This window comes from Hyaena hyaena, unplaced genomic scaffold, assembly GCF_003009895.1.
Source record: "Hyaena hyaena isolate Hyena2069 unplaced genomic scaffold, ASM300989v1 scaffold_30, whole genome shotgun sequence".
Lineage (NCBI taxonomy): Eukaryota > Metazoa > Chordata > Mammalia > Carnivora > Hyaenidae > Hyaena > Hyaena hyaena.
Genome location: NW_024080662.1, coordinates 526,956 through 549,567, shown reverse-complemented (window position 1 = coordinate 549,567; position 22,612 = coordinate 526,956). Strand labels below are relative to the sequence as shown.

Here is a 22,612-nt window from a genome sequence, read left to right as displayed (position 1 = left end):
GAGGACTTATAAGGCCAATGATTGCTTCTCAACAAGGGAGCCATTCAGATAGGGATCCACCGACAGTCTAGAGAGAGCAGACAGCCTAAGGATTTGGAGCTGAGACAAGATGTGTGGCAGAGTGGTAGGAAAGAGTCTATGCTGAACAGGGGTCTGTGGGTGGCCAGTTCCCTTCCTGGCTTTGTGGACCTTCCTTGTCTTTGGGCTGGGTCCTCCTTGGCATTGGGGCCACACAAGAATCTTCCTGGGTAACCCTTGGCAGACTCTTTCACTGGTAGTCCATTGGAGGTTGGGGCTGTGGGCTCTTCTTGAACTGTATCAGAAAGACTGAACTGTTCTGCTAGAAACGATGCTGCCTCCACTCTACCTTTGCCCAGCCATAGCATTGCAGCCACTGTCCAGTGGGGACAGGCCATAGGATTATGGCCACTTATCTTTCTAGAAGTCAGGTGGACCTCTCCTTCCTGCCTGATCCCCCCCTCCCCCCCACCGCCTCCGTGTCTCGGCCTGGTTGCCATGTCCCAGGCTGAAGTCCAGGATGCCTACGTGCAGGAGAATGCCTCCTAGATCGGAGAAGGATGGATAAAGCCTTGTGTGACAAGAGGAGGCACCCTGGCTGAGGCAGATAGCTTGGGGAAAGGTGTAAAGGTGCCAGTAGACATTTTTTTAAACTGCAACTCTAGAGAGAAGGGGTCAAACTCGCCTTAAGACAGAGAAAGACGAAGTTTAGAGAGGCTCTCTGGGGCTCTGTAGAACCCCAAACAAGTTTATTGGGTTTATTAACTTTAACAAGAGATGAAGACACGCCTCCTCCACCCAGCTAGCCCAACTCGCTTAAGCTCGAGGGCTGGTTTCTGCTCGCCTAAGAGGTGCACCGGATCCCCACCCTCGGGGTACAAGATCTGCCCGCCTCCGCCGTTGGGCAGCGGAGCTCGGCGAGTTCCGCATCCAATCGGAACCCAGCCCTGCCTGCAGCTCTCCCGGAGCCCAATCCCTCTGAGCTTGGCTCTACTCCTGCAGCTATTTCTCGGTGTAGCTCCGCCTCCAGCTCAGGCCCGAGTCTGGGCTGAGCCTAACTGCTCTTTCGCTCCGCCCTCAAGCCAATCACCGGCCCCAGATATCCCATGGCCCCGCCTTCGGGCCCGCCCCGGCCCAGTCCCGGCCCTGGCCTGCTCCGGCCCCACCCTCGGCCCGCCCCGCCGTCGGTGCGCGGAGGCCGGGAAGGCACCGCCCGCAGACGCTCGGAACTGCCGACCCGAGAGCCACCCTTAGAGGGCCGGCGGCGGGAGCGGAGTGGGTCAGACGGGGCCGAGCCGGGCCGGGGGCCGTGTGGGGGCCGGGCGGCGGCCGGGCCGGCGGACGGCGGGATGGGCTGCACCGTGAGTGCCGAGGACAAGGCGGCGGCCGAGCGCTCTAAGATGATCGACAAGAACCTGCGGGAAGACGGCGAGAAGGCGGCGCGGGAGGTGAAGTTGCTGCTTTTGGGTGAGGCCGCGCCCTGCGCTGGGACCCTCGATTCCCCGTCCGAGTCCCCAGACAAGGACTTTGACCTCCAGATTAGGGCCTTGAACTCCCAGACTCAGACTGGACCCCCACACCTGGACTTGAACTCCCAGACCCGGTCTGGCCAGGACACCCAAATGGTTCCAAACTCTAGGTTGGCCTAGACGTCTGATCCTAGCCCAAACTCTAGATCAGACCCTCAACTCCTGGGAGACCCCAAACCTCCAGACTCAGAATCCCGCTTGAACTTCCACCCGTGCTGACCAACCTCACAGACCCTCAGAGTCCCTGCCTTGTCCTCCATCCTTCCTTAGTCAGATCCTCAGAACCCCCTCACTTGGTCCCCACCTTTAAGCACCACCTGTTTCCCTCACCTGCTCCCCTTGTTCCTACTGGGCATGAATATCCCTGGGGCCCCAGCCAGGCCCCCACCCACTCCTTCCTTCTCCCCCTTGCCCCATCCCTACTCTGAACCCTGTATCCACCTGTGCACCCTGACATCAAGGAACCTCTCAAGTGGAAACCATGATTGCTCATGAGCCCTCTCTCTAGCCGGAACCCCCAAACCTTTAGAGATCTTTGCTCCCTGCATCTGGCCCACTAGGTCCCTCTCCGCACACATTACTCCTCAAACCATCTGCTCCTCTTCCCTGAGTCCTCTCCCACACTTTGGTCTACCTCTGATTCCCCTACCCCTCCCACACTGGAGGGACAGGGCTGAGCTGGGAGGAGGGGGCCCAGACTAAGGGGCTGGACTGAGGTTCCACTGATCGCACTGGGGGAGGGAACCAGGCCTCAAGCTTCCCAGGGAGATTCCGCGGGCTGGCTGTTTCCCAGTTTCTAAGCCCCATCTGGGCCAGTGAGGGGGGCGTCTGGGGAGTAGGAGGGAGTGTGAGTGTGGAGGAGTTTGGGTTGCAGCGCCTCCAAGGCCAGGGAAGATGGTGGCTGCTTGAGGGGTGGGGGGAAGTGGAAGTGGTGAGACAGCCGACATATTGCTGCCCTGCCGGGCGGGCCGAGGAGATGTGCTGACGGGTACTGGGCTTCCTGCACCCTTTCTGCGCCGAAAGGCCAAGGACTTGGCCTCTGGGAGTGGGTGGGCCTGTCACATCTTGAGGGCCGGTGAGGGGGAAGTGGTGGGCCAGCTGGATGAGGAGTTGAGGGCCAGCTGGAGTTGGGGAGCATCTGAGGTGGACTTTTGCAAAGACTGTGCTCCTGGTAGTTGTCCCCGTCCGGCCTTCCCTGGGAGCAGGTGTGGTGCCCGGTGGCAGCCTGATTCGGGGGTTTCGGGGCTCGGGGGAGAGAGGCCCTTGCAGCAGCGTTGGAGGCTGGACAGTGTATGTGGGGGGGTGTGGCCCCTCAGCCTCAGAGCCACTGTGGGGTCCTCAGGCTGTGAAAAGCGGAGCTTTCCTTGCTGAATGTCTGGCCCAGTCAGGGACAGTGTGTCTTCCATCCTGAGCCCATCTGTTGACTGTCCCTGGGGGCCTGGCCTCAGGGGCACAGCCCAGAGGTTTCAAAATGGCATCCGCTCCGCCGCCGCTGCGGGTAGGAAGAGAAGGGGCGGGAAGGGGCGGCGGCCCAGCCTCCTGGGCTGTTTTGCGTTGGGCGCTTGCCTCTTCCTGTCTTTGCTGTGAGTGCGGCAGCACCAGTTGAGTGGGTGTCGCCGCGGTGGAGGGCACATCACTGCTGCCCGCTGGGCCTGGGTAGGGTGCTTTCGGTACTGCTCTCTCCTGGTGCCCACCCAGGGGCCGCTGGGCAGCCCCTTCCCAGGCTGATCAGCTGAGGAGATGTGGGACTGGGCCATAGGGCCGGGGTACATGGGGCTTCTGGCCCTCTCTGTCCCAACCCCATTCTACTAGTCTTGCTCCGTGGAGCTCGGCTCAGATTTGGGGCCTGGCAGCCCCTCCCACACTGGGCTGGCAGCAGCCAGGGGTGCAGGGTCTGGCTCAGCATTTTCTAGTCTGGGGAGTCGATCTCAGCATCTTGCTTCTCTGGCCTTTGCTTCCTCTGTTGAGTGGGCTTCCTGGGTTTGGGCTAGAGGAGTGCTGCCGCAGGATAGGGAAAATAGGGGCCTTATGGAGGTTCCTGTTGAGAGTGGGGGATGGGAGCTAAGACCCTGCAGAGGGTGTACTGCAAGGGGCTGGGAGACCTAGACCTGCCTGAAACTGGGGACCCAATCTGCCATGGTTGCCTGGGTAGGGGAACTGGCCGGCCATCCCTTTCCAGTCCAGGTACAAGAAAGTGATGCAAGCCCAGCCGGAGCAGCTTCAGAGTGCTGGGTGCCTGTCCCACGTAGCGGGAAGAACTCTGTCCAGGCAACGGGACTCTAAGGTTGGGCAATTGCCAGCCTTCCCTTTCAGCCAGAACCACGCCTGCTGCCACACCCGCATACTGGCTCCTTGCCCTCCTGGGTAGCCCTACTGGCGGATGGGCAACAGGGGTAGAGGCAGATGTGGTACACACCAGTGAGCGTTTTTCCTAGCAGCTTGTCATAAGGGGGACTGGCTGGGGGGCGGGGCAGAGCTGCTGATACCAGCCGTACTTCAGGGACACCTCCTTCTGCCCCCCAGTTCAACTTGACTGACCAACTATCTCCAGGTGGAATTTGGGGCCTTGGGCTGGGCACTTAAGAGAAAGGAAGCCAGAGTGTGTGTTTGGGGGCTGTCTCTGATTTGGGATGGGCTTGTGTGGGCAGCCTACCAAGAAAGGAGAGACTGTCCCTCATGGGCTCCATGAAGGCTTCAGCGTATAAATACAATCCTTCTTTCTTGCCTCTGGGACTTTGTATCTGATGTCCTAGCTTGGCGTGCGTTTCCCTTCTTTCCATCTAACTCATTCCTACTTGATTGTTCTTCAAGACTCTGCTCCGGGACCACCTCCCAGGACCATTCCTTGACGGAGGCTGCCGGAGTACCTCCTCTGGCTCCTGGTGCTGCTGCTTCCTTCCCCCGTCAGAGAGTGGTATTTACCTGGGTGACAGCTGTCCTTCCTTGAGACTACAAGGGCAGGGATGTGTCCTGTTTATTTCTGTGCCTTCTGTGCCAAGCATGGAGCCTGGCATCTATTGAGTGCTTCTTGTCTGTTTGTTTGTACTACTAGTCTGAACTCAGTCTTGGGGGTAGGTGGGTAGATGGAGGAGTAAGATGGCGGTCACTGAACCTGATATATTGTGGGCAGGTGGCAAGGGCTCAGTGTTAGGGCTGATGACAGGGACGGGGGGTTGACACCAGCAGAGTTCTTCAGGATGTTTCTTCCTGAACTCCGCACCTGCCTCGCTGGCTCCTCAGAGACAGCCCTTAACCCACCCTGTGCAGAACTCTTGCTGATGAGTCTGTAGCCTGTCATAGGGCAGTGGGGGTTCCACCCATTCATATGTGAGCGGCTTTGCATGCTTCCTTTCAGCTCAGGCTGTTCGGGGCCTGCTGTGGGCCTGCTCTCTCTGGTCTTCCAATAGAGCCTGTTTAGCTCTCAGGGCTGGGCTGCCCCACAGCCCTGGGGCTCAGGCCAGAGCACTGCTGCAGGAGACCTTGGCCTGGACCGGTACAGGGACTGCACATACAGGGGTTCAGTTTGGTTTACCAAAAGAAAAGGAAAGGAGTTTTGTGGTCTCTGTCCCATCTGTGTCTCTAACAAATGGTCTGGCAAACAGTAGGTGCCTATTAAGCATGTATGGAAAGAATGAAGCTATAGAGCACATCCATGAACAGGGATAAGTAATTCCAGGGCTGTTGCCTGGGGCTTGGTCTAACTGGAGAAGGGGTAGCCTGGGATCCTGGTTGGGAAGAGTCTGGTGGTGCCTGTGAATGGACTGTGGGAGGTCCCTCTGGGTGGCTTTGCAAAATCAGCAGCCTTTGCCAGGGGCAGGTATTGGGGGCAGGAGGACCTACTCAGCAAGGGCACTGAAGTAGGAAGGCCTGGCCTGGAGGAGGAGGGCTCAGCTCTTTAGACTAGCTCTTGAGGGGGCGCCTGGGTGGCTCAGTCGGTTAATCGTCCGACTTCGGCTCAGGTCATTATCTTGGTTCGTGGGTTCGAGTCCCGCATCGGGTTCTGTGCAGGCAGGTCAGAGCCTGGAGCCTGTTTCAGATTCTGTATCTCCCTCTCTCTGCCCCTGCCCCGCTCATGCTCTGTCTCTCTCTGTTTCAAAACTTAAAAAAAAAAACCTATAATAAAAAAAATTAGACTAGCTCTTAGGGTCACACAGACTTAGGTTCAATACCCAGCTCCACCTAGTGCACTTGCTGAGAAACCCAGCAACAAGTGAAATCCTGGTTGGTGTCCTGTTCCCCATCCATAACCTGGGAGCAGGGTACCTGCCCGCAGCCACAGGTGTTGTGGGGACCTTGGGTCAAAGCCTGGGGGTGTGAGAACAAGTGAGAGAGCTTCTAATGACTCCTACAGAGTTGAGAATTAGGTGGGGAGGACTCTCCCTAGTCTACAGGCTGACTGGCCCCAGTATGGAAGCCCTGGGGAACCCCCCTCCCTTACCCTCAGGCAGCTGTTCACAGCAAGTGGGGAGACCAAGGTGTGTGGACAGCTGGAGTGATAGACTGTCCTGGGGACCCTAAACCCAGCTTCTCAGGGCTGAGCTGCCTTCCTGGCTGCCTAAGGTTGGGGATATGGCTGGGCTCTAGGCACCAGGTGGGCTGGTACCCAGGCTGGCGTCCAGCCTCCCTGTTCTTCCCACAGCTTTCAAGGTCCCCGGCTGGAGCTCATTAGCACTTGAATGGGGGTGGGGTAGCTTGGGCCTCCAGTCTCTTCTTCCCACCCCTCCCCCAGGCTGGGCGAGGCTTTGTCTTCCAGAGCCCAGCCCTGGAGCTCCCACGCTGGGAAGCGAGCAAGGGTCTGAGCCGTTTCAGACCCCCTCTACCTGTGTCCTGCCCAGTGCCGCTGGGCTCATCTCCTGCCTGTGACCCTAATGTTGGTGCAGACAACAGGAGAAGTCAGACCTCTAGGATAAGGAGTGGAACTGGGTCCTTCAGGGGATACCCCGAGCCAGGAGACTGGGTGAATCAGGGAGGCTCTGCAAAGGAACTGATGTTGGAACTCAGCTACGGGCATCACACAGGAGGGTGGGGTGGGGAACCCCAGACAGGGCAGAGCAGGTGGCAAGGACCAAGGGAATGAGCTGCCGCCATAGTTGGAGGTGGAAGTTATGCCAGCTGGGGAGCACAGGCTTCTGTGCCAGGCCCTGAGGCAGCATCAAGCCACCCACTGTGATCAGTTGGAGTCTAGGCTGCCAGATGGGGGCTGACATGGTGAGGGACCCCTTCAGGCCTGGGCAGCCTGTCCAGGGTTGGCCCTGGGCTGGACTGAGCTGCAGGGTCACTGGGTAACATTATTGGGTGTCCTAGGCCTGCAGACGTCACCCAGCAAGTGACAGCAGGTAGGGCTGTGGCCCGACTGGATCCTAGGGAAGTCCCTAAGCCTGCAGCACTGCAGAGGCTGGCCCTTGGTGTGGCTTGAGCCACAGGTGGACACAGCAATCTCTCTTGGTCTCTGTCTCTAAAAGGCAGCCTTTCTTTTGGTAGGAATGGGATGGAAGAAGCTTTGTCCACATAAGCTCTTAGCCACTAAGGGACCATGGCCTTGCCCCATCACATCCTCAGCAGAGGATGAGACATTCTGACCTGGAGGCTGAGTGGTGCCTCCCTGACATCTCTTTGTGCTTTGGGGGGCATGACTGGGCAGGTGGGAACAGGGCCATCTGTCCCATCTTCCCAACATCTGGGGACAAGAGTCCTAATATAGGAGTTCATTGAGGAGGAAGGGGTCAGCAGGTTCTGGCCAGGCCACAGCTCATGGGCTCTGCCTAAGAATGCATTTCAGAGTTCCCTGAGGAGGGCAGAGGACTAGGCCCTTTGATGGTGGCCCTGGTACCTACTACTCTCAGGCAGCTCCTCTCTCAACCACGAGTGCAGGGTGGGACCCCTCTGCCCAACTCCCATGCAGCCTCTCTCACCTGGAGCTCTTGTTCTTAGTAAACCCCAATCCCAAATCCTCACCCTCACCCCAATGCTGTTTCCTGGAGCTGTGTCTATTTCAGTGGCTTGGGAGAAATAATCTCCCTAGAACAACCCAAACAGTTGCTGGGTCAGACGGAGTCTCAGTGTTGGCCTTCTGTGCATGCTCCCAAGGCTTGGCAAGTGCCAGGTCCGTTTTAACCAAAGCCTGAGGGTGGGATCTTCTAAAGCTTATTGAGAAGGTGTCCTTGGGGCTCAGAGGATCCTGGGGTGCAAGGCTGGTAAGCCTCCAAATATGCAGGGGGATGTCAATGGCAGCACCCGCTGTGCCCTGGACGGGAGGAGGGGCAGTGAAGTCTGCATGGCAGGGCTGGGCCTCTCAGGGAAGTGGTGTCCACACCAGAGGAAAAGGAGGAAGCAGCTGGAGGAGGAGGAGCCCAAAAGAGGAAGAGGCCAGAGAGCTGCTCCTGCTCTGTGCTGGAGTGGGGGTGTGAACCCTCTCAACTTGGGGGGATCTGGAAGGTGAACCCCACCTGTGCAGGCCCATCTGTATACCCCCAAGGGCTGCCACTAGTAGTCGCTGAGTTGGCATCATTCCAGGCAGCTCTGTCCCTTGTCCCACCTCAGCAACCACTGGGCCCAGGATCGTAGAAAAGGTGGCGCCTTTGAGAAGGATTCCAGGCCCCTCCTTCGACCACAGGAAGTGGTGGCTGGGAGAGGGACTGTGGCGGCGGCGGGGGGGCGGGGGGGGGGTTCGACTAGCAGGAAAGCAAAGGACTGCTCTTATATTCCCGAGCGGCCATTGCCCTGCAAAGCCGGAAGGCCGGCTACAGGCCGAGATGAATGCCCGGAAATGGAGCAGCAGCCCTGGGATTAGCTCACTCTGGGTTTCCCCTGCCTGGGAGTGAACATAGGGTCCAGCCTAAGGATTCCCCTCTGTTACTACTACCCATTGGACCTGCAGGTACCATCACTGGGCCTCAGTTTCCCTTCCATGATAACAGCAGCCATGACTAATATGTAGGGCTGGACTCCTCATGGTCTCATCGTATTTAACCCTGTGAAGCTGAGACTGGCATTATATCCATTTCACTGATGGGGAAACTGAGGCTGAGAAATATTATATGACTTACCCAGCAAGTAGAGACACCAAGGTGTGATCAGATAGTGATTGAGCACCGGTCCATAACTACCTTTGTCCGTCAGGAGTCTGTGCCCAACTGGGAAGAATTGGTCAGTCAGGATGAAAGGCAGATGCTGTGGGTCCACGTGTTTTCTGCTTATGCTTGGGGACCTCTCTCTGGAGGGCCTCATTTCCTCTTTTAGGAGATTGAAAGGGAGCTGTCTGCCCTAGAGGTTGGGGACCCAAGAGTCTTTTCATGAAATTTTTTCCTGTTCAAAGCCCGAAGTCTGCTGTGTAGCCATGGGTGACTTCATCACAGTGCAGCCGCCCATCTTCCCTCCCAGCCCATGTTCTCTCACAGAAAGATTAGGCCACTGAGTACTTCACTGTCCTCCTAACATTGTGCCTGTTCCTCTCGTAACCCACAGGCTCAGGAGGATGGAGACTAGGCCTGAGGAAGGGTCAGAGGCTGTCCAGGGTAGGGGCCCCTGAGCCCAGGAGTTGTCCGGATGAGAAGGGAAGAGCTTTCCTGCAGGGGGCTTCCACTAAGAGCAGAGGCCATGGTGGGCTGCCTGCGGTGCTATGTGGCTGCTGAATGTGCCCATGGTGTGGGCTGGCACAGCATGATAGGTGAGGAGGCTGGTCCTCATGCTTCTTAGCCTCTGAATCTGAGTTTTATGGCCTTGCCTTCCCCCACAGCAGTTCCTTGAGGTTCTGCTCTGTGTTATCAGGCCAAGCCCTAGGGGGCTGAGGAGCCTGAGAGAGACTTAGGACAGTGAGAGCAGCTGCTTCATGGCTACTTGAGACCTTGGGTCCCAGAAAGCCCACTTCCAAACTTTCTTCCCTGTGTGACCTCTTCCCTCTGTGCCTAGTGCTGGGACCTGTAATGTCATGATTCTCAACATGGTCCCGTGGCTTATGGGCTCAGAGATAAGCTGTATGCTTGGGCTGGGCCCTGGGGCAATTTGGGGTGAGTGTGAGGATTCAAGGAAGGCTGGTTCAGGGCAGGCCTTGAGTTTGGCACACTCCCTTGAGGAGTACATTTCATTGATGGGAACACTGAGGCCTGGGGGTTGGGTATCTCACCCAGAGCCTATCACAATGAATCAGAAGAGATGCGGGGATTATTCAGATTCTTTGAAAACAGCAAAGAGATTCCTTAAATGAAGAAACATCCAAGAAGGAGGAGTGTGTCAAAAGGCCTGGGCCCTGTCCAGCGTCTCCTGGCTCCTGTGTAGGGGGAGACCTGTAGCCTGAGGGCCGACAATGAGCAGGTCTCAGGGCCTCCTCTCCTCCAACTGGCCTTCCTTACCCAGTGCCTCAGTTTCCCTCTGTCCAGTGGGCAGAGCCCCACTTCAGGGCACACAGTCCTGTCCCAGAAAGTCCTTTCCATGTCTGGCAGGTGGAGAGTCCTCTCACCCTTACACGGAAAGCTCTAACTTGGCAGTAGCAGGCCAGGCCCTGGTTGTTAGTGTTTCCCTGGTGGGCATCATGAGTCCCTGGAAGCCACTGGTGGCTGCCCAAGTGGCAGACTGGAGAGAGGAAGGTTCCAGGTTTGTTAGGGCACCTGGGGGAGGCAAGGCTACACTTGTGGGTGGGGGTGTCACAGGCCCCATCCAAGACCCACGTCCCTGTCCCCACCCTCCCCCGCCCCCCCAGTGCCAGACCCTTACTGAGCTGCCTTAGAGGGAGTGGGGACCGGAGAGTAGCACCTGGAGGAAGGAAGAAACGCCAGGGGCGGGGCTTGGAGGGCCTTTGTCTGGTGGCCCCTCTCCTTTCTCCCATTCCCATTGTTCCCCTGTGTGCAGGGTCTCTGCAGGCTGTGGGCCTCCCAAGTCCAGGAGAGGGTGTTGGGTGAAGGTACAGGCACCTCCCCCAGCTGCCCCTAGCCTAGGCTGCTTTTCAGAAGCAAATACTCCCCAGTACTGCCCAGCCCCCACCTCCTCCACCATCTCTGGCTGCCGGGCTCCCCCTGGTGGTGGCGGGACATGGGACCCTGAGGCTGCAGGGGAGGGGCCAGAGCTAAAGGGCCTGGAACCACCGGCTGGGGCCAGAGACGTGTCACCTTCCAGGGATAAGAGTGGGAAGTGGTGCCCAGGCTGCCTTTGGGGTAGGCTTCCCAAGGTTCACCCCCACCTTCCCACTGTGCCCCACTGGGGCGGCTGGGGGGTGGCAGTGGGGGCGGGCCTGGTACTGTGGGTTTGAGCTGGGCTGCAGCCCAAGTCTACCCTGTGGTCCCAGCCCTGCTGCTTATGAGAATCTCTGCCCGCGGGCTGCCACGTCAGCTGGCTGCTCTCCCTAGGCCCATGTGTTCCAGGGGAGCCCACCAGTGCAGGAGCCTCTGTCCGGCCTTCTGAGCGCATGGAGTCAGTGAGCAGTGTCTGCGGCAAGGCTCCGGGACAGGAAGGAGGCCCCAACTATGTAGGAATACTGGCTCGTGGAAGGGAAGTGACAAACTCAGAGCCAGAAGCCCGAAAAGAACTGAGTGGCTCTGACTGCTGTCCCATAGTACACAAGTCCCAGCAGGAACCGCCAGTGTTGAGCCAGCCTGTTAGCCACTGGTCATTGCCCTCCGCTGCGCCGTGTCTGAAAGCCTCAGGAACTCTCCTCCCGATGAGATGGCCACAGAAGGCCACTCTGTAGGTTGTGGTTGCAGTGACCTATGCAGTACGGTCATTGTAGGCTGCAGGAAATGAAAGGTTTGGGAACATCTGTGATCTTCCATAGAGTAGAAACATAGTGATAACTTTTATCTGAATGTTCACCGTGTGCTGGGCACTATGAGAAGAGCTTTGTGTTTAATCCTCCCCTCCCTCTTGGAGGAGATAATGGTGGTGTCCTGTTTCACAGATGAGGTGCCAGAGCAAGGGCAGGAAGGGGATGAGGCTCTTGAGAACATCAGGAAGGATCAGAGTGGGCACCAGGGCTATGGTAGGTCTGGACCTCCCTCAGAGAGGGTCTGACAGTGAGCGGTGGGTCAGCTGGCCACTTGAGACTTGGCAGCGTCTATGGAAGGGAAACTGAGGCCAGAGGGGACAGTGGCATTCAGGGCCTCCCAGCAAGACAAAGTCTTGTCTGAGACATAGAGGTCCAAGATTGACCTAGAGCAGTGACCTGATGCTGGGGCTGGAAGTCAGCAGGCGGCAGGACGAGTGGCCCCATCTCTGCTGCTGCAGTGGCCCTGCTGGCCTTGTTCGGCAGGTGGAGCTGTGCTGTCTCCCTTCCCCCATCTGTTCCCTCCTCTGTTGGGGCCCAGCGCTCCCAGAGTGGAAGCAGATGTTCTAACGCAGAGCAGCTGCTGTCGCCAGCACATCATGGCAATTACTGCCTGCCTGCTGGGGGCCCAGCAGATGCGCCCTGGGACAAAGGCTGCAGAAGTTTCTTCTTGGTGGGAAGAGGTGTGGCCCAATGGGAACACTGAAGCCATCCTAGAGAGCCTCCGTGGGTCCCTCTGATGTCACCCAGCTGGAGAAGTAGTGCCTAGCGGGGTCCTCTGTGGGCAGGAGACTCCTGCCACCTTCAGTCCGGAACCAGCTAGTGAAGCCTCCTTCTCTGAAGGGAGGGTGCAGGGCTGGGTGGGAGGAACTGGGCACTGTGGACCAGCAGAGTACAAGCAAACTCCAAGCCCAGTACTAGCTTCTCTGACAGGGGAGCACTGTCAAGCCCTGATGGAAAAGGGCCCTGAGCGAGGGGGTAAAGAGTAGGGTGGGGCCCCACAGCTCCCGGGGCACCTGGCCCCACCTGTTCCTCCATCCCACCCGCCTCTGCCCCTGCCTCCTGGTTTGCTTGTTGTCGCTGCGCCTGGGCCATGCCTCTCCTTCTGTCCCTGTGTTTCCCCCTGCTTCCTGCCCAGCCACCAGCGCCACACCCTTGTCCTGCCACTCACTCCTTCCTGCTTGAGTCACAGCTGCTGGGAGAACAAAGGGACTGCCCTGAGTCCAGGGTTGGGGGCTCCATGATTCTGGTTTATCCACCTGTCAAATGGGGGCACCCTCAGAACGTGACAGGAAGGGAGGCTGAACCTCACAGGGGACAGGGAAATGGACCCTCAGTTGGCTGGGGCAGGAAGCAAGTGTCCTGGCTCTAGCCTGGTCACCCAGGTACTGCCCATCGCTGTGTCTGCCAGGTCTACTGCTGCTAGGAAAATCAGATGCAAAGCCAGTTTGTGCTGTCATCCCTGTTCCTGGGCAGGGTCACAGGGTGCCATACCACTTTACTCGGAGAGGTCAAAAGGCCAGACAGGGAAATGGGTACCTCAAGTAGACATGCTCCCAAAGTCACATAAGAGACAAAACCCTCACCAATGCCTCAGGTCGCATGTGCCCTGGACAGTTGCCCACTCTGAGTCTCAGTTTGCCTGGCTGGGGCTGGCATGATTGATTTGACCCATCACTTCACATCCTTGGCTTCTGCACCCCCAATCCTGGCTGAGACCCCTGGTTCCTGAGCCTCCCTCTGCCCCAGGATGTGGGAGCAAGTGCCTGGGTGGGCAGGATGGCCAGGAGGTCACCTGACCCCTGTGGTCATCCAGTCCCGTGCTACCCTGCCTGCTCTTAGATGCTTGGGTCCTGGAGGATCGGCCTCCGTGACCGGGCTCTCTTGGGCCTCCCTAGGCCCTCTCCCTGTCCTTCCACCAGCAGGTGTGGAGTGTCAGTGTGGGGGGTCCCTGGCTGCTCCTCTGCCATGCACAGCCCAACGAAGCAGGGCTACTGCCATGTGACCAAGCCCACGTCCAGGGGAATGCGCTGGAACTGGTGCTTCTACTGCCCAGGCGCTGAACTGATAGAGGGGCTCCTGCTTCAGAGCCACCCCCGAGCCTGCCCAGGGCGTGCACAGTTGTGCCCTCCTGCCCATTACTCACTCACCTGTCCTGGGAAGGAGCCCTGGGACAGTCAGAAGCCCAGTGATACCTGGCAGCTGAAGCATTTGTGAGCAGAGCCCAGACCCTTCTTCTCAGGCCACTGCGTTGTGCACATACCAGGCCTGCCTCTGTGAGGGTCACAGTGGTGCCTCAATTTCTCCTGGTAAAATGTGGATCTAGGGTGAGAGGTAGAGTAGATGGAGGTGGGCAGGGACCTTGGCAGGGACAGGGGAGGGCACCGTAGAGACTCAGACCAGTGTCCGCCTAGGAAGGCAGGGAATGAACCCATTGATGGCTGCAGCTGCGACCTGAGGACAGTGTGGCCCAGCTGCAGTACAGGGCTTTTAGGGCAGCTCTAGGAGGCACCACGTGGCTGGCAAGGTGGGCCACCCATAGAGGGGATTGAGACCTCACTCTCAGGTTTCCCGGTTTGTCAGGTGGGATTGCTGTGAGATTAAATTCCTTACTTGCCATGGTAGGCATAGAATAGCATCTGATGCATAGAGAGTACTCTTCATGGCTTTGCCATGATCATTATTGCTGACATTATTACTGCTCTTGTGAGTTTGTATGTTTGCCCCTTTATCCTCTGAGGTTGTCTTTTAAAAAAATTTTTTTTAAATGTTTTTTTAAATTTGTTTTTGAGAGAGAGACCGAGACAGCATGAGCAGGGGAGGGTCAGAGAGAGAGGGAGACACAGAATCCTAAGACAGACTCCAGACTTTGAGCTAGCTGACAGCACAGAGCCCAGTGCAGGGCCCAAACCCATGAACCATGAGATCATGACCTGAGCTGAAGTTGGTCGCTTAACCAACTGAGCCACCCAGGCGCCCCTCTTTTTTTTTTTTTTTTTTGGTTTTATTTAATTTTGAGACCACAGAGCACAAGTGGGGGAGGGGCAGAGAGATAGGGAGACACAGAATCTGAAATAGGCTCCAGGCTCTGAGCTGTCAGCACAGAACCCGATGCAGGACTTGAACCCATGAACTGTGAGATCATGACATGAACTGAAGTCGGTTGCTTAACCGACTGAGCCACCCAGGCACTCCCCCCTTTTTTTAATGTTTGTTTTTTATTTTTGATAGAGCACGAGTGGGGGAGGGGCAGAGAGAGAGGAAGACACAGAATCCGAAGCAGGCTCTAGGCTCTGAGCTGTCAGCACAAAGCCCAACACGGGGCTCGAACCCATGGACTATGAGATCATGACCTGAGTTGAAGTCAGATGTTCACCTGACTGAGCCACCCAGGCACCCCTCCTCTGAGGTTGTCTTGACCTACCCTGAAGGATATGGGAGCCAGAGTCCCCAAGTGTGACCTCCCCACAGACCCCGCCATCCACTCTCCTGAGCTGCTCAGAGGGACAGACCTGCCACATTGATCAAGAGGGTTGGGACACATGTCAATAGGGCATGGCACATGTATGCCCAGCAAAGAAAACCGCATGAGAAAATGCCTGGCTTTGGCAAGAGGCAGGGCCTGGCAGGTGCAGGCGTGGCTGCCAGTGATGGGAGTGAAGGAGCAGAGGGAACAGTCTGTTTAAGAGCTGGGAGGAAAAGTGGGTCCAACTGAGGTGTGTTCTGCTTGCAGTTTAGGGCAGTGAAAGGAGGGGCACCTGGGTGGCTCAGTCGGTTAAGTGTCTGACTCTTAATTTGGTTCAGGTCATGATCTTAGCGTTCCTGAGATTGAGCCTCTTGTGGGGCTCTGCACTGACAGTTTGGAGCCTGCTTGGGATTCTCTCTCTCCCTCTCTCTCTGCCCCTCCCACATGCGCTCTCTCTCTCTCTCAAAATAAATAAATAAGCATTAAAAAAAAAAACCCTTTATTAAAAAAAAAAAAGGAGGGTGAAAGGAGGACTGAGGTCCTGCTCCCACTCCCACCACCCCCTGGCCAGGGAGGTAGGGTAGCCCTCCTGGTCTTCACACTTCCCGCAGACTCCCTGGGGAATGCAGGTTTCTGGACTGCACCCCTCTAGATCTGGCTCTGGGTTTGTGCATCTAGGATGGGACCTGGAAATCTGCTTTTTTTTTTTTTTCCTTTTCAAAAACACCCCTCCAGGGCCTCTTGCAGCGTCTGAGCCACATTTGAGAAAAGCTGGGCAGGCCGGGTAATCTTGGTCCTGTGTGTCTCCTTGCCCATCTGAATCCTGGCTGCACAATCTTTTTTCGTTTTGTTTTGTTTAATGTTTGTTTATTTTTGAGAGAGAATACAAGCAAGGGAGGGGCAGAAAGAGAGGGAGACAGAGGATCTAAAGTGGGCTGTGCGCTGACAGCAGAGAGCCCGATGTGGGGCTCAAACCTACAAACCGTGAGATCATGACCTAAGCCGAAGTCAGATGCTTAACTGACTGAGCCACCCAGGCCGCCCCCTGGCTGCACAATCTGGGGCCAAGACTACCTTTGTGAGCCTCAGTGTCCTTGTCTGTAAAATGGGAGCAGAAGTAGTATGTTTGTGGGGCTGCTGTGACAGACGTGGGAGAGAGTCCCAGCAAATCCCTCAGTATTGGCCAAGGAGAATACAGAATGGGCCTCTGCCAGGCTTGGAAGCATCTTGAGTCAGTCCAAAGGTGTGTGTGTGTGTGTGTGTGTGTGTGTGTGTGTGTGTGTGTTTGTCTGTCAGTCGTGCTGTGCATCTCCCAAGTCCTGGTCTCCGTCTGCTCGGGGTAGACTTGGGCCGTGCCTAGTAGGTAGGTAGGCAGGTAGGCCTGCCCTAGCCCAGGCCCCTTGGTGGCTCTGAGTGTGGGGAGAAGAGGGACCGCTCCCCTCCTTCCTGCCCCCTGTACCGGGTGCCACGTTGGCAAGCCTGAACACGGGAGAATGACGGGGACTCCTGAGGGCTTGCCTCCGACCAAAGCCCCTGAGCTCATTCTGCTGTGGTGGGGGTGACATGGTGGGCAGTGAAGCTTGGGGGAAACAAAGGCCCGGGGTCTTGACCACTGTGGCCCTGCCAGCTGCACCCTTGGTTGCTTGGCTGCCCACCAGGGCCACCTGCTTCCATCTCCCTGTGTGGTTGATGGGGGAGGGTGGGTTCTGACTCTGGGACTGCCAGTGGCTAGGCCACTAGTCCCTTGTCCACGTAGCCCCACTGGGGCTGCTCCCTGACAGCCTGTGCCCTCTGTTCCAGGTGCTGGAGAGTCAGGGAAGAGCACCATTGTCAAGCAGATGAAGTAAGTGCTGTGTGCAGGAGACAGCCACCAAACCCTGATTTCCCCTCCTCTTTCTCTGGGTCTGTCTCCCCCACCACCACCCGCCCCCAACCCAAGTAATGGCCCAGCCAGTCTTAGCCAAGCCCAGGACCTTGTCAGAGGCAGTCACCCATCCTCAGGTCCCAGGGAGTCGGGGGAAGTTTCCTTCTCTCTGTAATAGGGCCCTGCAGGCCCCAGCAGCGCCAGGGGGCCATGTGTGGTCCTCGTGCCCTACGGGCCCTAACTCCTGATCCCTGGCTGCCAGGATCATCCACGAGGATGGCTATTCCGAGGAGGAGTGCCGGCAGTACCGGGCAGTTGTCTACAGCAACACCATCCAGTCCATCATGGCCATTGTCAAAGCCATGGGCAATCTGCAGATTGACTTTGCCGACCCCTCCCGAGCGGTATGTCCTCCCCTCAAACCCTGACTGCTTCCCTAAAGGCTTCAGGGCCAGCCTTGTCCTGGGGAACCTAGAAATACCCCAGCCTGGGCCCCCATTCTGGAGACCCCTGACAGGTGGGGTGGGGGGGAACTCCTGTGACTGGCTGACGCCTCACCACCGTGCCCAGGATGATGCCAGGCAGCTGTTTGCACTGTCCTGCACTGCTGAGGAGCAAGGCGTGCTTCCTGAGGATCTGTCCGGTGTCATCCGGAGGCTCTGGGCTGACCACGGAGTGCAGGCTTGCTTTGGCCGCTCTCGGGAGTACCAGCTCAATGACTCTGCTGCCTAGTGAGTACTCCATGGGGCTGGGTGGGGTGCGGGGGGCTCTGGACCACAGGCTGGAGCAGAGGGCCTGAGCACTTTCTGAAAGACACTGCCTGTCTCTACTTATGAAGCTGATGACTGTCAACCAAGGCCTTGGTGATTTTTGCTTTGAGGCGACGGGCGTGGTATTGAAAGCCAGGAGGAAGGACCGGTGGGGCTGCTGTCCCTCCAGGCCAATTGAGTCTAATCTGTCCTTAGACACAATCATTCTATTTAAAAAGAAAATTTAAGTTTGTTTGTTTGTTTGTTTAGAGGGAACAAGCACGAGCAGGGGAGGGGCAGAGGGAGAGGGAGAGAGAGAATCCCAAGCAAGCTTCCCTACTGTCAGTGTGGAGCCCAATGCAGGACCTGAACTCATGAATCATGAGGTCATGACCTGAGCCGAAATCGAGAGTCAGACGCTTAACTGACTGAGCCACCCAGGCACCCCTGTACGCAGTCATTCTAAAGAACATTTGCTGCCTCCTGTGCCAGGCCCTGTGCAAAGCTTGAGGGACCCAGCAATGATGGAGTAGACACATCCCCAAGCAGTGACCACCTACAGTGTCAGTGCTGTGGTGGCAGTGGGGGCAGGTCCAGAGGAGGGACTGCCTCAGCTGAGTTCTGAATAAGAGATAGGCAGAAGAGGGACAGGAAAAGCTGCTAGGCAGGGGCACGTGTGCACAGGCCTGGAAAGGAGTAGTGCTGGCTGTGCCCGAGCTCACAGAAAATGTTCAGACTGGCTGGAGAGAAGACACAAGGGGAAGAGATGAGGTGAGAGATATGTATGTATGTTAGAGCCCAAGACTCTGCTGGGGAATCACAGGGGTTTCTGGGAGCTCCAGAGGTGCAGCCTACAGGGTCATTCTCTGAACTCGTGGTTCCCTGAACTACATACCATATGCCTGGTGCAGGGCCCTGAGCACCCATGGAGAACAGGACAGGTTGGTGGCTAGTGCTGATGGCTGTGGGAGACGTTCCCAGGCATTTCAGACTGTGCCAAGTAGGCAGCCACCCCTGTGCTCCTACCTCACCTCTCCCACCTCTGCGGCAGCTAGCCCGTTTGCCACACCTTTCTCTCCCACTGCGCTGCCCTTCTAGTCCTGAGCCCGCTCAGAGAGGGTCTGGACCAGGGCGAGGGTGGATAGGCGGGCTCTGCCTGGCCCTGAGCCCTGAGCACTGCTCCAGTCAAATGGAGCACTTCCCTCTCCTTGCAGTGGCCTGAATGCCCTTGTGGGTGCCCCCCAGAGGAGTGGCAGAATCACAGCCAAACATAGTGGGGGCCTCCAGACCTCAGCGATGCCTCTCTCAGAGGCCACAGAGGCTCAGCACCAGCCGATCTTATGGATCCTAGAGGCAGGCAGGGATGGGTCCTATCAACCGTTACCACATCAGTGTCCAGGATATTCAAGGAGGATAGGTATGGAGTCACCTTCCAGGCTACTCCCCATTCCTTCATCATGCTGTTCTTCATTCCCTGGACGTTAAGCACCCACTGTGTGCCCAGCACTGTTCTGGGCGTGGGGATCCAGCAGTGATACAGATGCCATTCTCCCCAGGCAGGGTTTATGCCTGACCAGATCACCTAGGGGTGGGGAGTAGGTTAGAACACTACAGGGAATAGGAGTACCCCCACCCCTCTTCACAGCAATCTTTCAAGGCTGCCGTGGGGCAGCGGGTCCCTGGGGTGAACTCTGTTGGGGAGAAGGGAGAGGCTGGCGTGGAAGCCACCAGGAGGCTTCTGGGCAGGAGGTTCTCAGTAGGTGGCGGGGTGCCGTAAGCAGGTCACAGCACATGCGTCATGGGCCCTCGCGGTCCTTCCTGTTTTTTTGTGTTCTGTCCCTGCATCTCTGAGGTCATTTCCCGCTGGCCCCAGCAGCCCTGCGCCATGACTGAAGTGAGGCATTGGCACTGGGCAGCGGCTCAGAGGCCTGGACCCAGTCCCCAGGGCACAGCAAGGATATTGAGGCAGACAGAGCTGGTCCCAGGGCCTGGCAGGACCAGTGTTGATACTAATCAAGGGAGCTGGTAATGAGGAGCTCCTGGGACCCCTGCCAAACAGGTGTCCATGCTCTCCCCTGAAGAGTCCAAATTTTTTTGGACGATGGGCAAAGAGCCTATTGCGCCTGACAGGCCCCAACGTGTCCAACCCTGCATTGAGGGACATGCCATGCTGCTCTGTAGTGGGTGCCATCATTGTGCCGCTTAGCATACTGAACCCCTCACTGGAGGACTAGTTTGCACACACACCCCTTTTTAGTTTGCAGCTCCACCAGCCTGGATCCTGTCTGAGGCAGGCCTAGCTCAGATCTGGGTGCTGGGGCTTGGCTGGCCAGTCACAGAGCCACACTTCTCTGGGCCCATTACACAGGCCGGAGCCAAGGGCTTCTGGTCCAGGTTTTCTCATTTGAGCAGTGAATGTCATGAAGGCAAGGGCTGAAGAGGCAAGCGCTTTGAGAAATGAGGGGATGGGGGGAATAGGGGCCTGGGTCAGCTGGCCCAGGGTCCAGTTAAGGAGGTCTCATGCTGGCCCCCACTGACCTGCTTGCCCCCACGTCCAGCTACCTGAATGACCTGGAGCGCATTGCACAGAGTGACTACATCCCCACACAGCAGGATGTGCTGCGGACCCGTGTGAAGACCACGGGCATTGTGGAGACGCACTTCACTTTCAAGGACCTTCATTTCAAGTGAGCCAGCATGTGGGCAGGGTGGAAGAGCAGGACTTGCTAGCGTTTGGGGCAACAGACGAAGGGACCCCCACTCTAAGGCCTGCTGATGGTTGTGTTGGGAGGGAGGGGCTGGTCCAGGACTTCCCAGCCCCGCTCTGAGGTTTCTCATGGCTGTACGGTTGCCAGCGGCTCACATCTTCTGCTGCCCTTGCCCCATGTGGCTATAGCCTGCCCTGCTCACCGGCCCTCACCCCACCTGTGCAGACACGCTCTGACCCAGAACCTCAAGTAAGGTGGACGAGTGTGGATGATTCCGTGAAGACAGCTGCCCTGCTCTAAGCAGGCCTCTGTCCTCAGCCGACTTGTGAAATGGGGACCCTCTCTCGGAACTGTCTTTTCTGGAGCTAAGGCGACCCTATGTCTGCAGGATGTTTGATGTGGGCGGTCAGCGGTCTGAGCGGAAGAAGTGGATCCACTGCTTTGAGGGTGTCACAGCCATCATCTTCTGCGTAGCCTTGAGCGCCTATGACCTGGTGCTAGCTGAGGACGAGGAGATGGTGAGAGGCCAAGAGGCCGCTGAGGGGGGCACGGGGTTGGGGAGCAGTGGCGGGTGCTGACCGCGCTGTCCTGCCCCCAGAACCGCATGCACGAGAGCATGAAGCTGTTTGACAGTATCTGCAACAACAAGTGGTTCACAGACACGTCCATCATCCTCTTCCTCAACAAGAAGGACCTGTTTGAGGAGAAGATCACACACAGCCCCCTGACCATCTGCTTCCCTGAGTACACAGGTGTGGGGACTGGGCCTCTGGGGAGGAGCTGGTGGTGACCAGGTGGTGCACAGGCGCCCCCCGCTGGACAGAAGGGTAACTGTGGGACACTCATGCAGGAGCTGGTGCCTCACTTAGGCCTACATACTTATATCTGCACACAGGGCATGTAACCCTTACATGTGCACAATCAGGAGCCGCTCTTTACACACTCAGATGTGCATGTACACTCACACACACCGTCACCCTTTGCACATGTGTGCATATGGTATATGCTTGTCTATTCACATGCATAGGACCTTGTCGTTCACATGGGACAGGCCTGCCTGCTGGACAGGTGACACAAGTCCTCACCGTTTTGTCTCCCACAGGGGCCAACAAGTACGACGAGGCAGCCAGCTACATTCAGAGTAAGTTTGAGGACCTGAACAAGCGCAAGGACACCAAGGAGATCTACACGCACTTCACGTGCGCCACCGACACCAAGAACGTGCAGTTTGTGTTTGATGCCGTCACCGACGTCATCATCAAGAACAACCTGAAGGACTGCGGCCTCTTCTGAGGGGGCGGGGCCTGGCAGGATGGTGAGCGGGGGTGGTGGCGGCGTGGGTAGGCTGGCAGGGAGCTGGGGTGGAACAAAGTGGAGCCACTGAGCCCAGAGAAGGGACAGGGTTGGGGCTGGGGAGGGCCTGGGTCCAGGTGGGGAGGGGTTGTCTGGGAGCACAGGTTGGCAGGTCAGGTGGTCTACTGAGTTCAGGGCACACAGGTAGGCTGGCCAGTGGTCCAGACAGCAGAAACACCTGGCCATGTGCCAGGAGAGAACTAGAGGGCTGTCTTGACCTCCCTTGAGAAAACTTAGTCACCTACCAAGCCACTGGCCTGACCTGAAGGAGGCTAGATGAATGACAGAGGCCCCAGCCACCTGCCACTCGGTGTGACCAGCTCTTCACTCAGCTCTGTAGTCTTTCCTTCAGACCTATCTGAGGGTCCTGGGCTGACACTGACCCCACTGGCCCTGGGGCAGATGGGGAGGACTCTGCCAGTGCTACAGACTCCCCTCCCTCACATAACCCAGCAACAGACACTGGCTCCTGGGCAGCTACTGTGTCCCTGGTAACAGGTGGATGAGAAAAAAGAGAGGGTCATTGTCTAGGGAAGTGGGAGGAGAGGCACACCCTGGCTACCTCCCGACCCATGCCCTGACTGTCCCCCACCTCCAGGGCCACCGCCGACTCTGCTCCCCCCAGCTCCTGAGGAAGATGGGGGCAAGAGGACCACGCTCCCTGCCTGCCCGCTCCCCTCCTCTCCCCGGCTGCTTTCCCCCCCCTTTCCTGTCTCTATTCTTGGCTCTCCTATTCCCTCCCTCAGTTCTGGAGACTCAGGGGGTGGGGGGGGGGGAGGAACCGCCACAGGCCCCCCTATTTGAAGCCGGCCCTTGTCCTAGGTGCCGGGAATGGCCGCGGTACCACTTTCCTGGGCATCTTTTCTGGTGTTAACCATTGTCTTGTTCTGTGATGGGGCAGGGGAGCACAATGCTGAGTCTCCCAAGGCCTGTGTCTGGAGGGGCACTCACTTCTCCAGCCTGAGACCCCTGGCTTCGCTCAACACCAGCCCCTGACCCAGCCCAAGTCCAAATGTTTACAGGGAGCCTCCTGCCCATCCCACCCCTCCAGCCGCTTGGAGGCCCCAAAGGAAAAAGCACAAGAAGCGTGAGACACCACCATTCCTGGAGACTATAGTCCACCTGCTCATTCTCGTAGCTTTTTAAAAAAAATGAAAGTAAAGGAAAAAAAAAA

At 57.5% G+C, this 22,612-nt stretch overlaps 1 protein-coding gene across 1 annotated transcript; it reads left to right on the top strand.

The window, feature by feature from the left end:
- The first annotated feature begins 1,233 nt into the window (after window positions 1-1,233).
- GNAI2 (G protein subunit alpha i2) lies at window positions 1,234-22,612 on the top strand. The gene is made up of 9 exons (XM_039228192.1): window positions 1,234-1,485; window positions 16,565-16,607; window positions 16,891-17,032; window positions 17,199-17,359; window positions 19,936-20,064; window positions 20,474-20,603; window positions 20,684-20,837; window positions 21,188-21,400; window positions 22,037-22,612. The coding sequence occupies exons 1-8, from the start codon at window positions 1,368-1,370 to the stop codon at window positions 21,376-21,378; spliced, it is 1,068 nt and encodes a 355-aa protein (XP_039084123.1). The 5' UTR covers window positions 1,234-1,367; the 3' UTR covers window positions 21,379-21,400; window positions 22,037-22,612.

Excerpts from the sequence above, each read along its gene's own strand:
- GNAI2 (XM_039228192.1), top strand. The coding sequence starts at position 1,368 with ATGGGCTGCACCGTGAGTGCCGAGGACAAGGCGGCGGCCGAGCGCTCT. Across the intron at positions 1,486-16,564 it reads GGTGAAGTTGCTGCTTTTGG|GTGCTGGAGAGTCAGGGAAG; the intron begins GTGAGGCCGCGC and ends CCTCTGTTCCAG. Across the intron at positions 16,608-16,890 it reads ACCATTGTCAAGCAGATGAA|GATCATCCACGAGGATGGCT; the intron begins GTAAGTGCTGTG and ends CCTGGCTGCCAG.